At 35.4% G+C, this 22,380-nt stretch overlaps 3 protein-coding genes and 1 long non-coding RNA gene across 7 annotated transcripts; 1 reads left to right on the forward strand and 3 right to left on the reverse strand.

Moving 5' to 3' along the window:
* Window positions 1-141: 141 nt before the first annotated feature.
* LOC124631725 (2-acylglycerol O-acyltransferase 2-A-like) lies at window positions 142-7,482 on the reverse strand. Of its 2 annotated transcripts, none has more exons than XM_047166289.1 (5): window positions 7,345-7,482; window positions 2,399-2,626; window positions 1,713-2,156; window positions 1,239-1,438; window positions 142-795 (listed from the first exon to the last, which is right to left on the reverse strand). In XM_047166289.1, exons 1-5 carry the CDS (start codon window positions 7,392-7,394, stop codon window positions 638-640), a joined length of 1,080 nt encoding a protein of 359 aa, XP_047022245.1. In that variant the 5' UTR covers window positions 7,395-7,482; the 3' UTR covers window positions 142-637. The 2 variants fall into 2 exon arrangements, with proteins under 2 accessions (XP_047022245.1, XP_047022244.1); XM_047166288.1 differs by lacking the exon at window positions 7,345-7,482 and adding an exon at window positions 2,881-3,169.
* Window positions 7,483-8,321: 839 nt separating this feature from the next.
* On the reverse strand, window positions 8,322-11,164 carry LOC124631727. Its single transcript, XM_047166294.1, has 3 exons — window positions 10,730-11,164; window positions 10,043-10,379; window positions 8,322-9,338 (listed from the first exon to the last, which is right to left on the reverse strand). The coding sequence occupies exons 1-3, from the start codon at window positions 10,947-10,949 to the stop codon at window positions 9,185-9,187; spliced, it is 711 nt and encodes a 236-aa protein (XP_047022250.1). The 5' UTR covers window positions 10,950-11,164; the 3' UTR covers window positions 8,322-9,184.
* A 310-nt stretch (window positions 11,165-11,474) lies between these two features.
* Window positions 11,475-22,254, forward strand: LOC124631726 (set1/Ash2 histone methyltransferase complex subunit ASH2). Of its 3 annotated transcripts, XM_047166293.1 has the most exons (10): window positions 11,475-11,777; window positions 11,864-12,042; window positions 12,424-12,571; window positions 13,121-13,317; window positions 18,169-18,386; window positions 18,896-19,073; window positions 19,386-19,542; window positions 20,009-20,132; window positions 20,345-20,599; window positions 20,973-22,254. In XM_047166293.1, exons 1-10 carry the CDS (start codon window positions 11,617-11,619, stop codon window positions 21,075-21,077), a joined length of 1,722 nt encoding a protein of 573 aa, XP_047022249.1. In that variant the 5' UTR covers window positions 11,475-11,616; the 3' UTR covers window positions 21,078-22,254. The 3 variants fall into 3 exon arrangements, with proteins under 3 accessions (XP_047022249.1, XP_047022248.1, XP_047022247.1); XM_047166292.1 differs by lacking the exons at window positions 11,475-11,777; window positions 11,864-12,042; window positions 12,424-12,571; window positions 13,121-13,317 and adding an exon at window positions 14,123-14,256; XM_047166291.1 differs by lacking the exons at window positions 11,475-11,777; window positions 11,864-12,042; window positions 12,424-12,571; window positions 13,121-13,317 and adding an exon at window positions 14,519-14,654.
* LOC124631729 lies at window positions 13,313-14,538 on the reverse strand. The gene is made up of 2 exons (XR_006984536.1): window positions 14,240-14,538; window positions 13,313-13,432 (listed from the first exon to the last, which is right to left on the reverse strand). It is a non-coding gene; the product is annotated as an uncharacterized LOC124631729 (long non-coding RNA).
* Window positions 22,255-22,380: the final 126 nt, after the last annotated feature.

A 22,380-nucleotide genomic window follows, 5' to 3' on the forward strand; every position in this document is an offset into this window, starting at 1 on the left:
ATGTCTATCCAACTGTACTGTCTAGTCTAGATAACTTAGGTAAGTATAAGTATCTATTTCAGAAATGTATAAATAAATATAAAGGTAACTAGTAATAACTAATAGCTACGGATTGACAAGTAGACGATAAATGAAAACTAATTTTACAACATAATATAAAAATCTTTATTGATCTACCCGCTTAATTATAACAAACTTATAACTAATTCATAATTATATCGATCAGTCTATTTAATAAAGGAATTGATAGTATTTCTACTAAATTAACTGATGTGCTTATTTTTAATTGTAATGGAAATAATGTGATTGAAAAATAAAATAAAAATAAATGATCATAAGAATGAAGATAGGAGAACCACATTCTTAGCAGTTCTAAACAAAAGAATATCGCATATAGGTAAGGGCAGAATGTACCTAATTAATTTCTATAACTTTTAAAGAGGGTCTTATCTTTGATCAAAACATGAGTTTCCTAAAAGCTCTAGAACATATTAAATAATAATTGAACGCCCAATCTCGAATTTTAACACAACATTGGTAAATGTTAGGCAAACTTTTAAATAAGTGAGATGCCTTCTAACTAAAATTAAATAAAAACTGCATACTTGAGCATTGTGGAACAATATAGCATTTATATTTACGTGATGACTAGCGTAGCTTCTTCGTGGTACTTCAAGTACTTAACCTTCTCAGTTTCGAAGAGGGTCTGAAGCCGCTTCGTGAACTCTGCGTGGACAGCATCTATCTCTTCGTTCGTTGGCTCCAAGTTTCTTTTTACTTCCATTGGGGCACCAACTGAAAATTACCAGAATATTGTATTAGTCAGGTTCATTATTGCATTGGTTTTGTTGTAATTTAGGCCCTCTTCCTTATGTCTTGCCCCAATGTTCTTCCTTATGTTCTCACCTATATACAATCGTATTGTATTATGTAATCTCCCTATGTAAGAACGTCGGTAAGTACTCCCCGGCGGCGTGTGCCAGTAAGTTCCTACTGCCTTATGTACTACTTAAGGGAGAATCCCTTAAGTACCTATTAAAGTACCTCTATGAACATTATTATGTTTTACATGGACCAACTGCCTGACCTCTTCAACCCAGTTACCCGGGCAACCCGATACCCCTCGGTAAGACTGGTTATCAGGTCAGAAGACAAAATGTTTTCTAACGGAACGACAGCCGGGAGGGACCCACCCTCCACAAAGTTTCAATGAACAAAATATTAGCTGTGCAACTTACCAACAGTCGTAACAGGTGACCTGATAGGCAGTACGCCATAAGAGTACTGGAACATGCCTCTCCCCATGGGGAACATTGGCGAGATGCCGGTCCACTGGCGCACCTTCTCCTGGAAGCGGCGCAGTAGACTGTTCTCAGGGTTGTTGGGAGGATGGAACAGGTCTGTCTCGCCGAATGAGAATACTGGCACCAGGGATGCCCTGGAAAGTAGAAAATTACGAAGTATGATTAAAAAATGTACCTACCATAAAAATAATCTCTGACTGGAATAAGTATGAGTAGATATTAATGTTATGCGAGGCCATTTTTGTCGATGTAATCAAATAAAGCACACGCACTTTGTTAAAGAACATATTAAAAAAAAACATTAAGTAGGTAGGTACCTACTACATTATGAAATACTAACTCGAATCGTTAGGGATTTCCCTGGCAATACGAAATAAAGACGATTACTAAATCAAAAAAATGTCTTACCCAGACTTCATAGCCACTCGAATAAATCCTTTCCTCCTGCTCAGAATCACTTTATACTCTTTAGGATGAGCATCCAACGCTTCAGCAGCACCACCAATGATCATACAGACAGCATTGCCTTCATATTTCTTCTGATCGAGCAAATGCAGTAGACTCTGTTCTGAAGAGGCACACATTCCGATGGCCAGAGCCAAATCTCTGAAGAAAGGAACCAAGAAATGTCCTCCTAAGGTAATCAGATGGCAAGACATGCCAGGGAATAGCTTGTGGAAGTTGGTAGCGTTGGTGCAGAAGCTACCGAAGGCTCCCAAAGAGATGACGCCGTGAGGAAAGATGGCGAACATGTAGTTTTTAGAAGGATCTAGATCAACGGTCTTTACGAGGTTGATTGGGAAGTAGTCGCAGAGGTAACGCCACCATGTCCAGTTTCGCACCCATTGTGACCTGTAATTAAAGAAGTAATACTTTTGTTTAAAAATCAACAGTTGTAATGCCCCGAAAGTGGAAGTTAGCAAAAAACATTTCGATTGGTTAAATATTTGTAGGACTGCGGAAAATGCATAAGCTATTGGGTATTTAAGAACAATACAACCGAACGCTATATTATAACTGTAAGCTACAAAATAAACTAGATTTTATAGATACAATAAATTGAATGTAAAAAGTTACCCTAATCATTTACTTACACTCGTCCACCCCGATGGCAGATATCAATATCATTCAACATCCAGACACCATACAGAATGGCCGCCCACCAAAACCTGGAGTACACCAACTGTATAAACAGGTATATCGCCAAGGCTTCTCCGAACAGGATAAGGTAGATCCACACGAAGGCAGCCAGGGTTTGCAGGCGACGCGACATGGGGATGTTCATGGGAGCCCATTGTATGCCCAGCAGGTCTGATATCTGGCTGAAATGGAAACATAAGGCTCTTGAATATCTGTGTGACATTATAGAGGTAAGAGCGATAGAAAATGTAAGTACACCTGCTGCAATCTCAATGTAACATGTGATGAGGAATAAGAAGGGTCCAATATTTTTTCTCGTGACAATTGAACACAATGTTCAAGATCGAGTTTAGCAGATAATAATTTTAGGCATAATGATATAGGTACAGTTCGAATTCTAGATTCTACATTCGGAAAATAAACATCGATAAATTACCTTAACTCATAGTCGTTCAATCCTGCTCTCTCCGCCAAAGGCTTCAAATCCACGGCAGACATTATTTAACTACAATTCGGTTCACACTGATAATAGTTCGTGTGTAATGCAAGGAATTTCACATTTAAAAGAAAATGTTGGTCATTACGAAATTACTGCTGTTCATCGAATATCTAATCACGATGGTTTCATTTAATACTTGCTCAGTATGTCGACTTTCGCACCTAATCTTTTAATGTTAGTGATAAAGGTTTAATATACCTATTCCAACCTATGGATTGATAATGCTATTTATAGCTTCTAGTCTAGATAATTGCTAAGCAAGGTATACAAAATAGTTGCTTTCTACATGATAATCAGGATGGATGATGAAATATGCGTTGACACAAAAAGCAGTATTATAGAAAAGATTTTTTGTTTGTTTTTTGTGCCTTAAGAGGCTACGAAACTTCTGAATGGCTTTGAAAAATTATTTCACTTCTTTGTACAAAATAAATCAATTTACCAAACAAAATAAATCATTATTGCAACCCAAGGACTAGACGGTTTCAAATGGGAAATAATAAGTGTAGCCACAAAATTATTTATTGGACACATGATTAAACTTCTAATATAAAATTAGATTAAATAAAATTAGATTAAACTTCTAATATAAAATTAGAAGTTTAATCAACACACACTAATGACATGATTAAACTTCTAATTTACTTCTAATTTTTTATAATAAAATTAGAAGTTTAATCATGTCATTAGTGTCCAATAAATAATTTATAATATAACTAAGCAACGGGGAAATGACATAGCCTCTAATAAACTAATTCGTCTTTTTTACAATGCCAACTACTAAAAAGCTTCAATAAAAGATCATCAATTATTGTAACTTGTCTTTCTTATTTATACATTGTCATCTAATTTACTAACTCGGCCTCATTTTTCCAAAAACGAGCCAAGAAAAACGTTGATCTCGTTTTTCTTGGCTCGTTTTTTTTATGGTAGAATTTAATTTGGATTCATTTTATTTAGCGTATTGCCATTTCTAACCTTCAATTAAAAAACATTGTACTAAAAATTGAAGTTAGTGACGAAAACGAATCACTGCAAAAGCGACTCCACGTAGTCTTCTCTGCCCTACCCCTAGAGTGCAATTCAAAACAGCGCGTAGGCGAGGAGGGGCGAATCTGCGGTGGTGAGCGTGAAAACCATCTGCGAGACGATAAGCTCGCATGGGACCTCCGGAGACCCGCAGCGCCGGAGCCGTGACAGAAGCCATGCTTGCTGCATGTTGCATGCTTACTTCCATGATGGGTCAATTAATATGGGATGTGTTATATTTTAAACAAAAAACTCAGTAGGTACGAGTCAAAAAATTAGAAGGTAAATAAATATTTTTATGATGTCATTTAATAGTATTTAAGAAGTTTGCTGTTAGAATGCATGCTACAAATTTAGATGCAAAAAAATAACCATCATGTTGAGTTGTATTTAGAGTGGAAGATAACTCGTGGCTAAGATAGTATTATTTAGATGCTCGACGCTTTATTAATTGTGGCTGACTTAGTAATTTAGAAGGCAACATACATTTTTGGGGGCGAATAATGATATTAAAAAGAAGCCTGTTTAATTAGCACCCGTTTCAAATCAACATTTACTTAGTTTAAGAATTTCAATATTGACAACAATTACTAAAATAATGAAATTCTTCTTTCATCACACCTCAATGTTTCGACAAGGCCATTGAACATTACCTACAACCATTTTAGTAACGATGATTCATAAAAAACAAGTTTCTTTATATTCTTTGTTAGATTAAATTAACAGACAAAGTACAAACAAGATGGAAAGTACAAAGGTTACCAAACATAACAATTTATTACAACTGAAACCTTTGTTTCGCATCATCTGACTTTATAATGAGCTAATAAGTCCAAGAAAAAAGTTTGAACTTTGCACAGATGGCATTTTATTATTTCATATTAATTTTGTGGTAGTTGGGTTCAGTACATCCTACCTATTAAATTATGACGATAAGGATAAAGTATAAAATAATGACTTGTTTGAACATACTTTGTACTTTTGACCCGCAGAATTATGATTTTGGAATACAAACGAGCTGCTTCAAAGAAGAGAGTATAGAGTCAGCCTTCATTCACGAAATTGCAGAATCTAGTTTTATTTTGTGCTTTTGATTCTTTGCGAAATAGACGCGAGCAGTTGAAGAAGTGGTTGCGTGTCGCGGCGTTTCAGCAGATCTTTTGTAATTCCCAGATTTGTTTACATTGTGACTTGTTGGTATACCCAATAGACCACAATCTACTATGGCAAACTACCTACCAGAAAATAATCAAGGATTTACGGGTCCCATAGTATTAATCTGGTTTTAAACGCCTAACAACATTTAACATTATAATATACTGAAACGGTGAAACCTAATTTAATTGAGAGTTTCCCACAGCGACAGCTTTGCGGACTAAGTAGCGAGAAGCTTACACAATCATGGGATTAGTTACATAGATACATAGGTATAGATAGGTAGGTAGGCACTGGTATCTAAGCAATTTTATCAGTCATGAACTCGGACGTCCACGTGTAAGAAAGTACTAAGTAAGTAAAACCAGTCAGCATACCGCTGATATGTTATCAGGTGTGTTATCGAGGGCATCAAGAAAAGTAGGTGAACGGGATCAATATGTATTAGACGATAGATTCGATATTCGATTGATTTGAACATTTTGGACTAGGCGTTACCTACTACTATTTACTTGAAATCATAGGACTTGAAATCAAATTAGTAACACTCCGAAAACTGCCACAGTTGGGGACATCAAAACTAAAAAGATAAATTATCTATAAGGTCCAATTAATGATAGAAACGGAATCGTTTGTGAGAAAATAATTACCAATAGGACCATATAATTCGCAACTACATAATATCTTTGACGAGGACATTTTGCCATAAAAGGCAACATCAAGTAGACACTGTAGACAGCAGTTTGTTTCCGATCTACCTAGTATGGATGTCTTTACTAACTATAATAGTAATCTGTGTCTTTACTTAGGCCATTTTCCTGGTTTACTTTTGCCTTAGGTCTACTTTATACAAGATCCACATTCAATAACCAATGTTAATTCAATTTTTAACTTTAAATGAGAAACGAAGATTAGAACACAAACTATTCCATCACATTAACCAAAATGTGGAACAGTCCACAAATCTATTTAACCTAAACTGCGATAGGGTAAGCAAATAGGTAAAATTTCCACAACAACAAAAATAAAGCCACGATGTGTCCAGATGTGTCAAACAAGATTAGGATATTAGAGTATCTCTCTCCAGTGTCGTTTCAATTAGCCGGGCGTTAGAAGACAGCAAATTGGATGTGATTAAAACTGTCAAGAATATTGTAATTCATGGGCAAGGCAACAGAAGTTCTCAATGACACCGTGGAATCTGGAGATATCACGAAACCTAAGAGAGTAGGTAGGTATTCATTTTAGAAGGCATTTACGATGTTTGTTCCTCGAGAAAAGTTGAAGATATTTTTGATTTAAAATCTGGATTTACTAAATTTAGGTAAAGCTGACATGATATTAATTTATTTATTTATATCAAGCTTGTTAGAGTAACTCATCATCTTCACTTAGTTAACTGATGAGTTTAATTACCTAATGTCAGATTTAACTCTCTTCATCAGCGTGTGTAAAAAATACCCACTAACAGTGTGACTATTGTAAGAAGTTTTCAATTTACAATTATATTTATAGATAGATAGATAGAGATAGATTATTCTTTATTGTACACCAAGACACAACACAGGACATCACAACATACAAAAACACAGTACAATCGGCGGTCTTATTGCTAAATAGCAATTTAACAATTAACAAATCACAAAAAAAAACATTTAACTTAGGTAAACAATATATTTTCAAAAGAACATAGATAAGTGGATGGGGGCGTTTTTTAGTTCCGTTTTATTGATAAAGGAAGTAGAATAAGTCACAAGGACCACTGAGGTACATACACTGAGTTAAGAAAGTCAGTTTGTAATCTTTTAACGAATGCAACCGCCAAGTTGATTTTGAAACATTTTGTTGCAGAATTTCAGCAATGACTAGACATTTCTATTATTTTTATAATTATGGGATAAGCAGTAAGTATTCTCTTTATAAATTAGTTTAGCGTGGCCTACAGTTAGTGCGCTATTTACTTCTCAAAACAAAGACAAATACGTAAGTTATGTTTTACAATGTAAATAATGAATCTCGTGTACAATAAATAAGTAATTAAAGTTATACATGACTACTGCTAATCTGTATCATCATCATTATTTATCTATCTAATTCTAACTGGAAGCAAACCAATTTCCGTTGTTTACATAGTTATCACTGACCGCGAGATTCAACCTTCGCCTTTGGAACCTCTAATTTTAAATAAAAAAAAAAGTATTAAAAAAAATTACTTACCTGAAGGTTTTAGTCAACACTTCGAAGATATTAGAAATATGCTCCATCATTTTTCAAGTTCACGTTATCTCGGTTCACTAAATGACATGACCACTCGACACCACAGTTAGCTTACAACTAAATTGTTAAGGCTAGTTGCTCGACTCTAATCATCAATGTCAGTCAACTGCTGATTGATGACGAACGAGAAACAGAAAATGTACATATTGAATTCTGTACTAAGTATCTTGAGTATTGTAAAATTGTGGGTATCTAGTAATCAAGATAATTGGTTTGTTTTAACCCGCAAAAAAAGAACACCCGAATTACGTAGGTATTTGCGTCTGTCTGTGAAATAAGATAATTTTCCCAAAAAGATGAAGCAAAGTGAAATCGGTTTGAACTAATATTAACTTTAAAAATACCTTAATAGGGATGGTTTTCATTACATTGAGTAGTTAATTAACGAATCAGTAAAAATCCGTCAATTTCAATTGAAATTAAAACAGGGACAGCATTTTTTTTGAGAGGTTTTTTCTCGTTACGGCAGTTTCTTATTGAAACTTGCATTTACCAACTTATTTTTGCAATTCTTTTTATTTCCTTTCCGTCTGAATGGCGGGATACGGAGATAAAATGCCGTTGACTTATTTTTATGATTCATTGGTACGCATTTAGATTTAAACTACCCACATTATTGTTTATTTGCAAAACTTGAGCAATAACATGTTTGCCTCTGTTTTTATCTTTGGCTATTTATATTTCCAGGTAAATAACTAAATGTAGGTATGTGTATAACTGTGCAATATTTAATTATTAATTATTTAAAATCAAATTCGGATATAAAAAAATGAAAATGCTAAGATTACATGGTCAAATGAAAAGGTTACGAAGCCCAATGATTAAATGAATTAACTTTCAAGTTTTCTTTACATATCCCAAAAATAAAAACAGGGAAAAAAACATAAAGGTTGACGAAAATAGACAAAATTCCATGATGAATTAATAAACGGCATTTATTACGAAATATTAGAAACAATAATTAACAAAAACAAATAAATCCCCTGTCTTCGCAGGTAAAGAATAATTGACTAAGTTTGTATTTTTTTTAATTTGAAATACCCAATGCGAGCATTTGAAATCTTCGTAGGGCGTGATAACTGAACATGAAGAACTTTTAATAAATAGTCGAGCCTGTTTATCAACTTGATAATCCTGTGTTAATATGATAAAATAGAATCATCCATCTTAAAATAATAACGACTAGTTTGTGCGTCGTAAATAGGCACCGATATTACATTGGCATGAACACAGAGAAACAACCATCGAGCAACCAAAAGTCGGTTGTTTTGTGAACCAACCAAATGGATGGTGGCATAGGTCGAATACAGTTTGCACCAAATAACTTTGCATTCTGAAGTTAGTCCTTAGAAAACTCACTCACGCACATAGGTGTTTTTTATTTATTAGGTACTAGCTTCTGCCAGCGGTTTCACCCGCATCCCGTGGGAACCCGGACAAAAAGTAGCCAATAGCCTTCCTCGATAAATAGGCTATCTAACAATGAAAGAATTGTTCACATCGGACCAGTAGTTCCTGAGATTAGCGCGTTCAAACAAACAAACAAACAAACATACTCTTCAGCTTTATAATATTAGTATAGATTTGGGTATGGTATTTTTTTACTATTGAGACGTCAATAGCCTGTTGAAGAGCAAAGGTTCCCGATAAGATTAACACTTTAAAAAGCTAACATCAGAAACGCAAAGATATTTGGCGAGAACTACAGTCACGAAATTCTAAAATGATCCAATAACGAACCACCTTACAGTTCTCATAGTTTCTTTTGTACTGTTAACTATTATGCATCACTGTCTATGATACTTCTGAAGTTTTTGATCCTCAGTTCAGTTTCTTTAATGGCGTCTTTCATATCCTTATGTATCTCACCATATGCTTTTATAGACTGGTTTGTTTCAGTAAAAATGTTTTGCAGGATCTGTAGATGAAGAATTCTGAAAGAGAAAATAATGATGATTAGATTGGACAGCGTTTCATTTTGGTCAACTTTTCGATTGATTAATTTGAGGTGTAGCAAGCTGTGAATGTCCTGGAAATATTTTTTTGTAGTTTTTTTTTTTTTAATTAAAAATTAAATTTTAGTTTGCAATGGATTTATTAAATAGATAGCTATTTATCGCGATTGTAGTAGACAACAAGTAAAATGTTCATTTTCATTTATCAGGTGCCTAAAGAAAGAAATAGAGCAATAAGTAATACTGAGCTTACTTGACTTCAAAATCGAGAAATAGCAAACAAGAATGAGGTTTGTGTTTCCATTGAAACAATAGATTATATTCATTGTATCAACATTGATTTTTTAAATGAGTTCTAATTATGAACAGTTGTCTTAATGGTCTGTTGAAATTAAATAGCTGACACAAAGATCAGTACTTAATAATAAAGAGCTTGATGTTCATGAGCATAATTACTTATTTCTATACTATTTTAGTCTACGGACACACTTTTCTATAATATGCAATGACTAGTCAATTTTGCAGACTACTATAAATTAGTTTAATTTTCCGTTAAGCTTGAATCTTGGGCAAGGTAAGTATCTATTACTTAGGTTTTTTCGCAAGATTCTAGTGAAGCCTAAGCATCATCTTACTGTATTTCTATTTATTGATATAACTTATTTTATTTATTTCATACTCACTTAGATTTCAAATCCAGAATCTTAGTCTTCAACGTCAACAGTTCGCTAGAATCATGACTGAACTTAGTAACATCTCGGAGCCTATGGTTAAGCCACTCCATCATCAGCTCTACTTTCTCACTCTCCTGTTCTTCAAGAGTACTTAGTTTCTCATCGATACTGTCTTGAAGTTCTTTCTTCTCCTCACTTAGGGGTTTCTTACTCGTAGTTGATTGTTTTAAATGTTCTAGCTCTGCGGTGAACGCGGGTAGTTTCGTTTGTATTTTTTGCAACACTGCTTGGTTGAATTCGGATTGCTCATCGAATGTTAACTCTGCTGCTGTTTGGTGCATGAAACCTGGAAATTATAGAAGAGATAATAAATAGGTTGTTGGTTTAATCAGGTAAGCTAGATTGCTTTTTGATATCATTCTCCGTGTATTGGAATAATATGTCCAAAGAGGCAATAAATAATGGTACTTATTTAAAAAAAAAAAATCACAGGGTCTGTCTTGCTTTGATTTGAATGTATTTGTAGGACAGCAGCCTACGAAAATATATCAATAATTATTTCAGGCTTTGTCTTAAGCTTGTATGTGTTTGTTTACACAAAATTAACGACTATTTCAAAAGATTTTCTGTAATGTGTGTTCGTGCCATATGAACCAAGTTCAACTTTAACATTAATTTTTTTAATAAAAATCTCACCTAATACTGTAGCAGTGCTCTCATCCCCCGTACTAAGCCTGTGTAGACTAGAATAATATGAGAGGTCGCAGTCAGCAATAATCCTGTTCACTTTGCCCTTCAGTTTATCCGACAATTTGTTATTTTCACTACACACTTCTCGTATTATTTCAAGCAACATGTTCTCTTGGGTCATTTTTATATCCATACACACATTTTCTGTACTTGTTACTGAATCCATTGTATATAAATACTTTTCTAATAATGTGTTTTCTGTTAAATTCGCATTAATTCAAAGATTTCCGATATAAACAAACTGTAACCACGACAACCGTTGTTGAAATTTTTTATGACAGACATTTGAATTTGAAAGCTAAAATGTTATGCCATTGACATTGACGAGAAAGCCAATCACAAAGCTCAAAGGAGTTTCAATTTATTTTTCTGTAAAATACTTATAATAAAATAATTAATAAAGTTTTAGATCTTAAAACCATTAAAAAGTCATTGTCGATAATTTTGTAGATAAACAAATTACTTTTACATTAAAAATCGGTGCATTACGGTGCTTCCATTATGCTTTATTTCAGAACGGATACTATACGCTTAAAACAAATAGTGCACAAGTTTAATGTCAAATACTATACTGTTCCCTTTCTAACTTATGTATGAGCACGCAACACTAGCGCCTTCTTTACACATTTTTTTTAATTGTTCTTACTCTTCTTACTTGTAGGTTAATAATTGAAATGCAGTATGATAGAAAAAAAACACTTGCTAACCCAGCTTGTTCGTTGTTGTTTCTGTAATTTCGTATTAATTACGAAAAAGAGAATTACATTTTACTTACTCTAATAAAATGTGAGTGAATTCATCCTCAAAAGTCTTTGTAAACTACAATACTGAAAATGTCGTCAGACGCGGCAGAATCGTACAAGAAATCCAAGGATTCAGATGCTGGTTCCAACAATGCTCATAACAATCAATCGGAATCTCAAAAGCCGGGGGATAATGCGGAAAGAAATAAATCGAATAAAAACTCGAACGAATCTCAGGGAAATTGTTACTGGTGAGTAACATCACCTCCGTTGCCTAGTGTTAGCTAGATTTCAAAATTGGAAGGTGTTCCATGAATAACCTTTTTCTTATTTTTAGCGGGAAAGATAGAAATCTGAACATAGCGGAGTTGCTGTGTGCTTCTTGCAATCGATGGTTTCACGAGTCATGCATTGGTTACCAACTTGGAAAGTTGGTACCATTCATGACAAACTATTTGTTTATTTGCAAGAATTGCTCTCCAACTGGACTTGAGACTTTCAAGAAGAACCAGGCTCGTAAGTATTTGTTCTATTTGTCTTATCATATTTTTCCATAACTAACCCTATCTTTAACTATGTAAATCTAGGTTGGCTTTTGAAAGAACAATTTAGTTTCAGTTTTATAGCCCATTGGTTGGGTGAAAGTAAAACTTCTAGTTTATAGCACACAATAATCCATTTTACCTTGTAGTTGTGGTATAAAAGAAATTTTTATCCAGTTTAGTCATTAGTGAGCCAGCCAATGTTGCCTATTAATGTTTTACGTATCTTACTTATTATGCCTTTGGACCTAGTATAAAGGGTCTCACTTTAGATAGTAACAAAGAGGAAATAAAACATAAGTAATTTCTTGGTATTGGTCTTTCCTCTTTCCTCACTATACCTTCTTGCCCACAGCGTTTCCTCAGATGTGTCTGACAGCCATCGCTAACTTACGGCAGGAGACTGTGAAGGACGGCAGCAACAGAGTTCTGTTTAGCAAGGATCGGGAGATTATACCATACATTGATCAGTATTGGGAAGCTATGACTACTATGCCGAGAAGGTAAGACCTTAGTTTGGTTAACACTCATTAATAGCCTTACAGTTGAATGATCCAATTAGAGAATGGTTTAACCACCATTTTTTGAACAAAATGAGTTTTCTGGGTAAAAAGTAGATAATTTTCCAATTTACCACATTTTTCGGGAACATTGCATACTACAAGTATTTTGTCATTATATTATTAGAAAAACCTGATGTACTATTCCTACCTATTACAAATATTTTTTAATTGGGTCTCTAACTGTAGCCTGTAGCCAAATTGATTATAATTTTTTCCATCAATTAAAAAAAAATGTGTACGGGTGCTTATCTAAACTTTGAATTAAATACTCTTTCATATGACGATAATACTGGCACTCAATATTTTAAGAGGAAAAAAACAAATGAATTCATTATTTTTTGTCAATTAGCAAACATTGCACCTTGTTATTTTGTGAAGTTCCAGGTGTGAAATAATTATAAAGCTACTTTTCCTATCATTAAATTGTATCCCAACAATCCAAATAATTTAAGTTTTTTCTAGAATATTAAATGTTGGCACCATTTTCAGAGTAACACAATCGTGGTACGCAACAGTGCAGCGAGCATTAATAAAGGACATCCAAGTGTTGTTTACTTATGAGGAGGACGCTAATCAGGGCCCAATGTTTGGTCTGTACAATATGGAGCTCACAGCTATCAAGCCTAACTATGAGGCTATGATTAAGCAGGGCCAGCTTAAAGTTACTGATATGGGGATAGCTACCAGTAAGTTGGATTTTATTTTTGCTTCTTTTGCTGTAGTTTCTCCCATTACTGAAGCCCAAACACTGCATATCTTGCCCCGCGATCGTCAGGATCCGATTTCAAGAGGTTGCATTACCTACAATTTTATTATAAAGGTCACATAAGATGTACATAATTATGAAGTTCTTGTAGGCTGCTGATATTTTAATCTGCTTTGGCTTAGTGCTGATTTCAAAATTTTAATCTTTCAAATAGAGACTTTTTTTATTGTGAGCAGATTTTTTTAAATAAATTCAGTTTTTTTATTGATTTAACTGATTTAAGTACTTAAAACATATTTTTATATTAAATATTAATATTAAAGACCAATATTTTAATGTAAAATACTCTAACATCAACTGTTCAATAACAAATCTTGTAAGACTTTCAAACAATATCGCTGAGAACTTTAATTAATTTAACGTGACCAATAAAATCGATTTGATCCTCAGGTTAACCAATTACTGTTGAATTACTCTCAGCTGGCATAATATTATCGTAGCGAAAAGGAGCTCGCTCTGACGGACGCGACCTACCAACCCGACCTCAATAAAATAACGTCAAGTTAGAAATTGTTGAGTGGTATAAACACCATAATTGACCGAGTGACATATCGCTTTGGAAACGATCCAAAACACTGAAAAACGTAGACACGTAACGCGCGGTGCATACATAGAATTGTAGAGTCGACCACAAAGACATGTTATTGAATAATGACATTGTTCTTTATGCATTGGTGTATGTAAACACTAACTTCGCGACGCACACAGCGGCGGCATTAAAACACTATATTCTACGTTAGTGTGTTCGTATATTCCCCGATAAGTACACATAGGACCGTCGCGTTAGCCGCGCGATTTCTCCTCTATTGATTTTAGATTTAAATAGTTCACTTCATAATCACCTTGAACTTTATGGCTGGTGAGTTACGTCCGATATTTTTTCTTCTCAAATTCACTGTTACACCTCCTCGGCATGTTATGTGCATACATAATTAGTTTACACGGCTATCTGTTATCAGAATCGTAATTTGCCTTGAACAAATGTTTACTTATAAGTAGGTATGTATTGGCGACGCGTTTTTATCTCGTTAAAGTAGCGTAATGTATGGCTGGAATTATTTTTATTCCATAATATAATGATGTCGGTGGGATGTTTATGTTCGGCGCTCCACATTGTTGTGTTGTTTGTCACGTAAGACTCGGTTTTATCGGCGCGTAGGTTCGTCTAGATACGTGGACTTTATCTTATCGACTCTTGCACTAAATATATGACAAGTTTGTCAGTTAGTCCAGATATTGGTGTTGACGACATGGATAGTAAGTTGTTAAAAGTTCAAATGATTTTACTTATGTTTTAATGTCTGGTCTTTAGTACGTATGGTGTTACATCCTCTTGCATGAATAATTGTTTCCTGCAGTTATGCGATTGGTATGGCTGGCGTGGCATAATAGGAGTCTCGGTATTCGTTTATCCAATGAGGATTTGTCCGAGATCATTGCAGTAAAACTGCACTCGTGTTAGTTATTATATGAAAGCATCTATAGCCTGTTATTAATAGTGTTTATTACCGCCTCTAAAGATATTTTTCCGTTATCGACTCTGACGAGGAAATTGTAGTCGTGACTAAACCACAAAACGTGTTTCTATACCTCTCTCGAAATAGTTGGTCTCTATTGGGGTAAATATGTACCTAGGTACCAAATATTTTTGCTGATAACGGTTCCGTGGTTTTGAAGCAGTCTAGATAATCTTTTTTGTGTTGAGATTTTTACGACTAATCTAACTGCGTTGTTATGGTTAAATTCTAATACACTCTATAGACTTTAATGTCTCCAGAGTCCCCTAAGTAACATTCACTTGTCCCCCAAGGGACTATAAATAATTATCTGCGTCACAGCTTTTCTTGGAAATACTTACTGTCTTCTGTACGCATGTCAAGCTTTTTAGCCCCGCCCCTCTGAGAACATAAAACTCTTGAATATGGTCGTCAAAGACATTTAAAATAGAGACGTCATTTCAGTGCAATTTTTCCGGGAATATTTACGTAAGTAAGAATACCGTTAATACCCGTGTAGGACTTTCTATTTTGGGGTCAGTTTTATCAATAAACGGATAAAATACGAATGTTTTGAGGCAGAGGTATGTGACGAACAGTTAAAAGGAGACGGCGGATGACGACATTTTGCAGCAAGTGGAATGAGGTCATGACGCTCACTGTTACTGCATCATCCGCTGCAATGTCGCTTCTCGTTATTATCTACGTGACCATATTCAGGACTTCAAGACAGAGGTTAACTCTCATAATTAGGTATACTATACACATTTAACCTACATATATATGATTAAATCGTGATTATGCGAGTTAAATTCATAAAATGGGGCAGATAATTTTTCTAGATTCTCTGACAGCAGTCATCCTTCTGCCCTTACCCGAATTTTATTTGGGGTCGGCGCTGCATGTTTTCTTCTCTCACACTCTTCTATCCTTTGACAACAGTACCAGAAAAAAAAAATTGTCAAAAATAATTTGGAGAATTTTGTAGACTCTACGCTAAGTTCTTATATTGGGTACGAATCTCATTTCAAAATGGTCGCTGCCAGCCCTATCTTATTATACTTCGGCCGTTCAGAGAATGCGTTCCTGACACCTATCAGTTAGTCACGACTAGTGATGGGCACAACATAACACTGAGTTCGTTACCGTTCCTTCAAAATGAACCGCCGCATTATTTTAAGATTATTTTCGTTTTAAATTGGCGGAATCATTTGTTTTATATTTTAGTTATTTAAGTGGAAACCAAAAAAAGGTAATATTCATATAATAAAATTGTTTTATTTATTCTTTGTTACAAGTACATTGAATTGAATGTGCGAACAGAATATTAATCAGACTCCGATTTGCTTGAGGAGGTGGTGTCTTCATCATCATCTTCGCCTACATGTATAATTATATTATTATCAATAACAGAATCAATCCTGATATCTCGGTCTAACAAAAGCCGGGTAATCAAATAAAAACAGATCGAAAACACTTGAAAAACGTGGTCTATGCGCACGAAACGACAACGGACGACTGTTTTAGCGTCACAAAATGGCGGCCCATAACGCCATTTGGGGTTACCATTTTTAATCTAAGTATAAAAATGCGGTTTGGTCATAGTTTTATTTTTATATTTCATAAACGTTATAATTAAGTCTTATAGTCCATTATTTTCCAATTCTTAAAAAGAAAATCAAAACGTATTATTTTATATTATAACTGTATAAGAACAGATTACGATACTTGCCTGTTATTTTTAGCACAGCACTACAAAATATAAACCGCTGACATAACCTTGTAATAGCGCAGTATAGATTTAGAAAAATATTGTTTACCAAGTTATTTGACACTCAGTTTGGCACAAAATTATAACATTCATTGATTATTGATATAATAATGTTGTTTTAATGCTCCTCAATTGTTAAAACGGTAAACAACCAGCAAAAATATTTTTATCGTAACTGCAACGCCATTGCAAAGTTACGTCGTCAGTTCAATCGCGACGTGTCAGGAACGCATTCTCTGAATGGCCGAACTATAAGTTCACACATGACAGCACACACTTCCTTTTTGCGATACCACAACGTTTGTGACTACTAGCGTTATTTTGCACTAATTCGATTGTAAGTTTTTTTTGTTGTACATATTTATAGACGAGGCATGAAAAATCGATTGGTTCATCAACCCCTCTTTTTTCTGCGTATTTCATTGGGCCCGATTTCTAGTTCGATTTTTTGAGCCTGTACTCAGCCAGCTCCATTAAGTAACGGACACTAACATAGATATCGGGTCATCGTATCTGAGTTCGTTAAGTTTCGGCATGAGGTTTCGGTCTTAAAGAACCGGAATTTTTTAAGGGTTAAGGTTTATTGTCTCAAAAATGGCCCTCCGCCAAATCTCACGATGATTGCGCGATTGCGTAAAGGGCCTATGCGGTTATTATTGTTGGCAGCATAATAGGATGTTATTACCCTAGTAGAGTGTGCATTTTTTAAATCTGTTACTGATTCATCGATAAAACATACATACTCATACATACGAAATCTGATTAAAGCGCGAGTTCGGGCTAATTGCAACGCCATTCATTATATGAGGTGCTAATTTTCGACCAACGCCTTCGTTATCTGCACTTATGAATCATGAATATTTTACGGTGCCGACAAGAGTTTCGTTTCGCGAAGGATTAGAGGATTAAAATAAATAGGTCTTCCATAAATACCGAGGATAGAAATCTAGTACAGAACATACTTAGTTCTTAACACAATGCAATCAAACCAAATCCTATTATAATTTCTCAAATTGTCCAGAGATCTTGTCTTACCCCATAGATGACCGATGGCCGGGATTGTCCGGAGAAGTCGCAGGCCTTGATCATAAAATCCTAGAAGGAACAGGGGTAGGGTTTACTCAATAAGAGATTCATACTCTCTTCTGCTCCACCCACAATGGGATTTCCCCTCTTCCAAATATAAGCAAAAAATAAGTCCTCGGATTATGTACATACATATTCTACTCACAATCTGCTCGTTATTAGTAAGGCCGCGAACGCACAGGCTTGCTTAGCGCCTAGTGCCTAGCGGCTTTCATCCTGGCTATTCGACTAGCTATAGGCGCTAAGCGCGAAGTGCAGCCGGTCGCGTTCATTTTAGAACGTTCGTTTTACTGGACTACTCGCTAGGTGACGCGCTAGACACTAGGCGCTAAGCAAGCCACCTGCCTGTGCGTTCGCGGCCTAATAGATCATCGTCTTTACCAGATACGACATAAGCCCTTTCGTCTTTTACTTCCAGTCCCATTAGCCGGCAACGTAAAGGGCAGGCAAGGCAAGCGGCGGCCGGCAGTGGGCGGCGCGGCCGACGCCGGCGCGCCGCTCGGCAAGAAGGGCCGCGCCGCAGACCTCGGCGCCCTCAAGCTGCCCTCGCACGGCTACCCCACGGAACATCCCTTCAATAAGGACGGATACCGGTATATATTGGCTGAACCTGATCCTCACGCGCCTTTTCGACAGGTGAGACGACAAACGAAGAATATTTCAAGTATTGTTTCATGTAAAAGATAAATGTTAGTGTTTTTGGGAATTCGTTTGGATAAGGGAGAGTGTAAAAAAAATGTATTTGGGAATTCGATGAGGAGTTCGTATGTCAAAGTTAATCAGCAAAATAAACAGTTCATCAGATTCTAGTTTAATAATGCATGTACTATGAGGCATCTTGTTTGTCTATTGTTTAGCAGGTTCGTAATAAATATGTTTGCTAATAATGGCTTGTTGTGAAAATCGTGATATTGTCAATGAATACAATATTGAATTGTCATCCAAAGTTCCTAAACAAATCTTGAACTTGTTTCTTATTGATAGCGTTTATACAGGGTTAACCAGAATCCCGCAGGAATTCCTACCACCAATAATATTATAATTTAAATACAAAGATAATTTTGTAATCTTATTGATAGAAAAAAAAACTAATTAAATGCAAGCTCAATCATACCACATGCTATAAAAACTATGACTTGCTCTAGGAGTTCGATGAAAGCAACGAATGGAGTGGCAAGCCGATCCCGGGTTGGTTATACCGGTCCTTATGTCCCGGCATAGTGCTGCTAGCTCTACACGACAGAGCTCCTCAACTCAAGATATCGGAAGACCGGTTGGCGGTTACCGGGGATAAAGGGTATTGCATGGTGCGGGCTACTCATGGTGAGTTACAAGAAGTAAAAAAGCATATAAATCATTTTTAGATATTAGAGGGTGACGCCCTACCACGGAGGATTACCTACATTTTCTGTGAAAACACTTTTCGAGAAGTCACACAGGCGCACTTCGAAACACCTTCGAAAACTTGAATGCCATGGCTGTGTACCCATACGTCGCGCTGTAATCGCATTGGATAATATAATATGCGCCCTGCTCGTCTGACATGCAGCTAACTAACTTTAAGCCTGTGCTCTTTAGTTAGTTGCGAACCGCCATTAAATTTGGTTTCTGTAGCAACTATTATTATTGTGTCAGGTGTGTGTCGCGGCAGCTGGTACTGGGAGGCATGCGTTGAGGAACTACCGGAAGGTGCAGCAGCTCGGCTGGGCTGGGCGAGGAGAGTGGCCAACCTGCAGGCGCCGCTCGGCTACGACAAGTTCGGCTACAGCTGGCGCAGTCGGAAGGGGACCAGGTACGTGCCGCAATAGCTGCTACTGTAGCCTAACTGAAAATATCTTTCAAACTATGAAAATCCATCCATAAATATGAGGAAAATTAATAAATGTAAATAACTAAGCTGACCCCGCGAATTTCGTATCGTTTAAACCTTCCCTGAACCTGTAAAAACATTTTTAAACCAAAACAAAAACGAAATAGGTCCAGCCATTTTCGTATTTTAGTCAGACTAATGAACAACAATTCCGAATGCCAAAAAGGGTTCTGTTTTTTATTTTATTTTTGTAAGTAGTTAAATAAGTGCCTCGCTAACGCATTAGATTGTACCTATATGTAATGTTAGTGGTAAGGTTGAGAAATAAATAAATAAATTCATTTTTATATATTAGAAGATGTATTGCACAAGAAAACCCTAAATTGTTAAAAAAAAGTATAGATTAAATAACTTCATATTTCTATAATAAAACACATGAAAATTCCAGGTTCCACGAGTCTAAAGGCAAGCACTACAGCAACGGTTACGGCGAGGGCGACACATTAGGCTTTCTCGTAGTGTTGCCTGAAAGCGCCACAACTAAGTATACACCTAATACGTATAAAGATAGGGTAAGTGGAGATATTTTATTTTTTACAGTTTTAACTGCATCCTTATGACTATTTGGAATTAAACAATCGTCTACTCCTATTTATCCCCATATTAAATTCTGTTTAATTTGGTGAATCCGTTTTTCCCTAAAAGCATAGAAACGCGTTTGAAAACTACAATCTTGTTCATGAACTGTAAAATCTTAATTAAATTACTCTTACACTTTTTCCAGCCACTAGTAAAATTCAAGAGCCACCTCTACTATGAAGATAAGGACAATATACAAGAATCTCTTAACAATCTCAAACCTCTACCGGGAAGTAAGATATACTTCTTCAAGAACGGCGAGTGTCAGGGCGAGGCGTTTGTAGACATTTACGAAGGCTGCTACTATCCTACCGTGTCTTTACATAAGAACATCACTGTTAGTGTTAACTTTGGGCCTAACTTCAAGTATCCGCCGTCTGCCGAATATAAGTATAGACCGGTGAGTGTATTACATATTAATATTTCTTGTAAAAACTGTTCCATAAATAAATATTCATATTCTAAATGAAACGTCCATCCCCGAGACATTCCGGCGGATTATCTTAGCTTACATAGTTCAGCTACTCTTTTATGTGTATCCAAACAACTGTGTTAATTTACAAACAACTATACAGTTAGTATTTGGTAGAGGTGGATTAACGACTTCTACGAAACTAATACTTACTGATTTTGAGAAGTAAGGTAAGGGAAGGATTTTTGAGAAGGAGAGGAAGACTTTATTTTGATGTAATATTATGAATCTATTCTATGGTTTGTAAAATTAAGACCATGCTGTTGAGATAGATGATTTTAATCACTTTGTTTGTTCACAGATGTCAGAGAAAGCAGAAGAAGCGATTTGTGAACAAACCATGGCAGATTTACTCTACTTAACAGAAAACGAGGGCAAGTTACGGCTAGACAACTTTAACCTCTGATACAACTAACACCGTTCTCTAAGCGGTGTGAAATGTATGAATGGATCGAGTGCAGTGTACCAAGTATTTGCATCAGTGATCAAAGACTATTTGAAAACTCTGTACAACAGTGGACTGTGAAAAACTACAGGAAACAATATTAAATATATAATAATCAAGATTATATAAATAGCAATGTCAAAAGCTAATTAGCTTTTTTAACGTTAAATAATCAGTGTAAATTCTATGTCTACTAAATAGTATATTCAATCTCAAAAATGTAAATCAAGTTTTTAACAATTTGGAACTTAAATAAATGTAAAAATTGTGAAGTAATTATGTATATCTGTAATCATCAAATGTATAATATGACATGAATATAATCAGATTTCTGTAAAATATCAAAATGGATCCACTTGCCAGGTTTGGTGATAGTAAAACTACTGTTAAAGAGACAGCTCATGACAGCTTACACTACTTATACTAGGGAAATAACTATGTGTGGGCTGACATCAACACTGCAACTCAAACTCAAAAACGTTTATTCAAATTAGGCTGACAAATCAGCATTTTTCGAATATCAAAAACAAAAGACAGTATCCAAAACGCCCACCCTTCACCACTTCCTATGTGTTTTTTCTGGGAAGAAGTGGCGCAACAAACTCCCCAGCAACACATGTCTGTCTATTAGGTTGGAAGAAGCAGAATTTTGAACAAGTCAAATAACAATATCATTACCACATAATAAGTATTATATAAAATTAAAAGAAAACAAACTTAACAAGAAAGTTAGCAAGGCGCGGCTCGCGACATTCGCATATCTTGGAAATATCTTCGTATGTTACCTTGATACTATTGTCGAAGTGGCCGCGCGACGCCTCACTCCGAACGGTAGCCGAGCGCATTTGCTGTAGAACTACCAATTTTCTGGCAAAACAGAATTATTACTGAGATATTACAATTGTATAAAATAAATCTATCAAAGTGCATGCTGTACAGTTTTCAAATATCATTGTTGTTCATTGAATTGTGTGTAGAATTGAGAATATGAATCTTCATAGTGTTAAGGTAAGAATACATTATTGTATAATGAGTATTATGAGAATGATTTGTGTATTACATATTGTTCTGCTGAAAGAGAAAGTCCAACTAGATTGTTAAGATGTGGTGTAAGAATAAAGCTTTTATTGAAAATTCATTTTGGTATTTTTCTTCAAAAGTTGAAGGTTGACGTTGTTTAATCTTCCATGCATTTCTCTTCGAACACCATGAATGCCTACTTTTTTTACTGTGGAAGTGTTGCATGGCTGTAATCAACAAGTAC

The sequence above is a fragment of the Helicoverpa zea genome, chromosome 7, assembly GCF_022581195.2.
Source record: "Helicoverpa zea isolate HzStark_Cry1AcR chromosome 7, ilHelZeax1.1, whole genome shotgun sequence".
NCBI classification, from domain to species: Eukaryota; Metazoa; Arthropoda; class Insecta; order Lepidoptera; family Noctuidae; genus Helicoverpa; species Helicoverpa zea.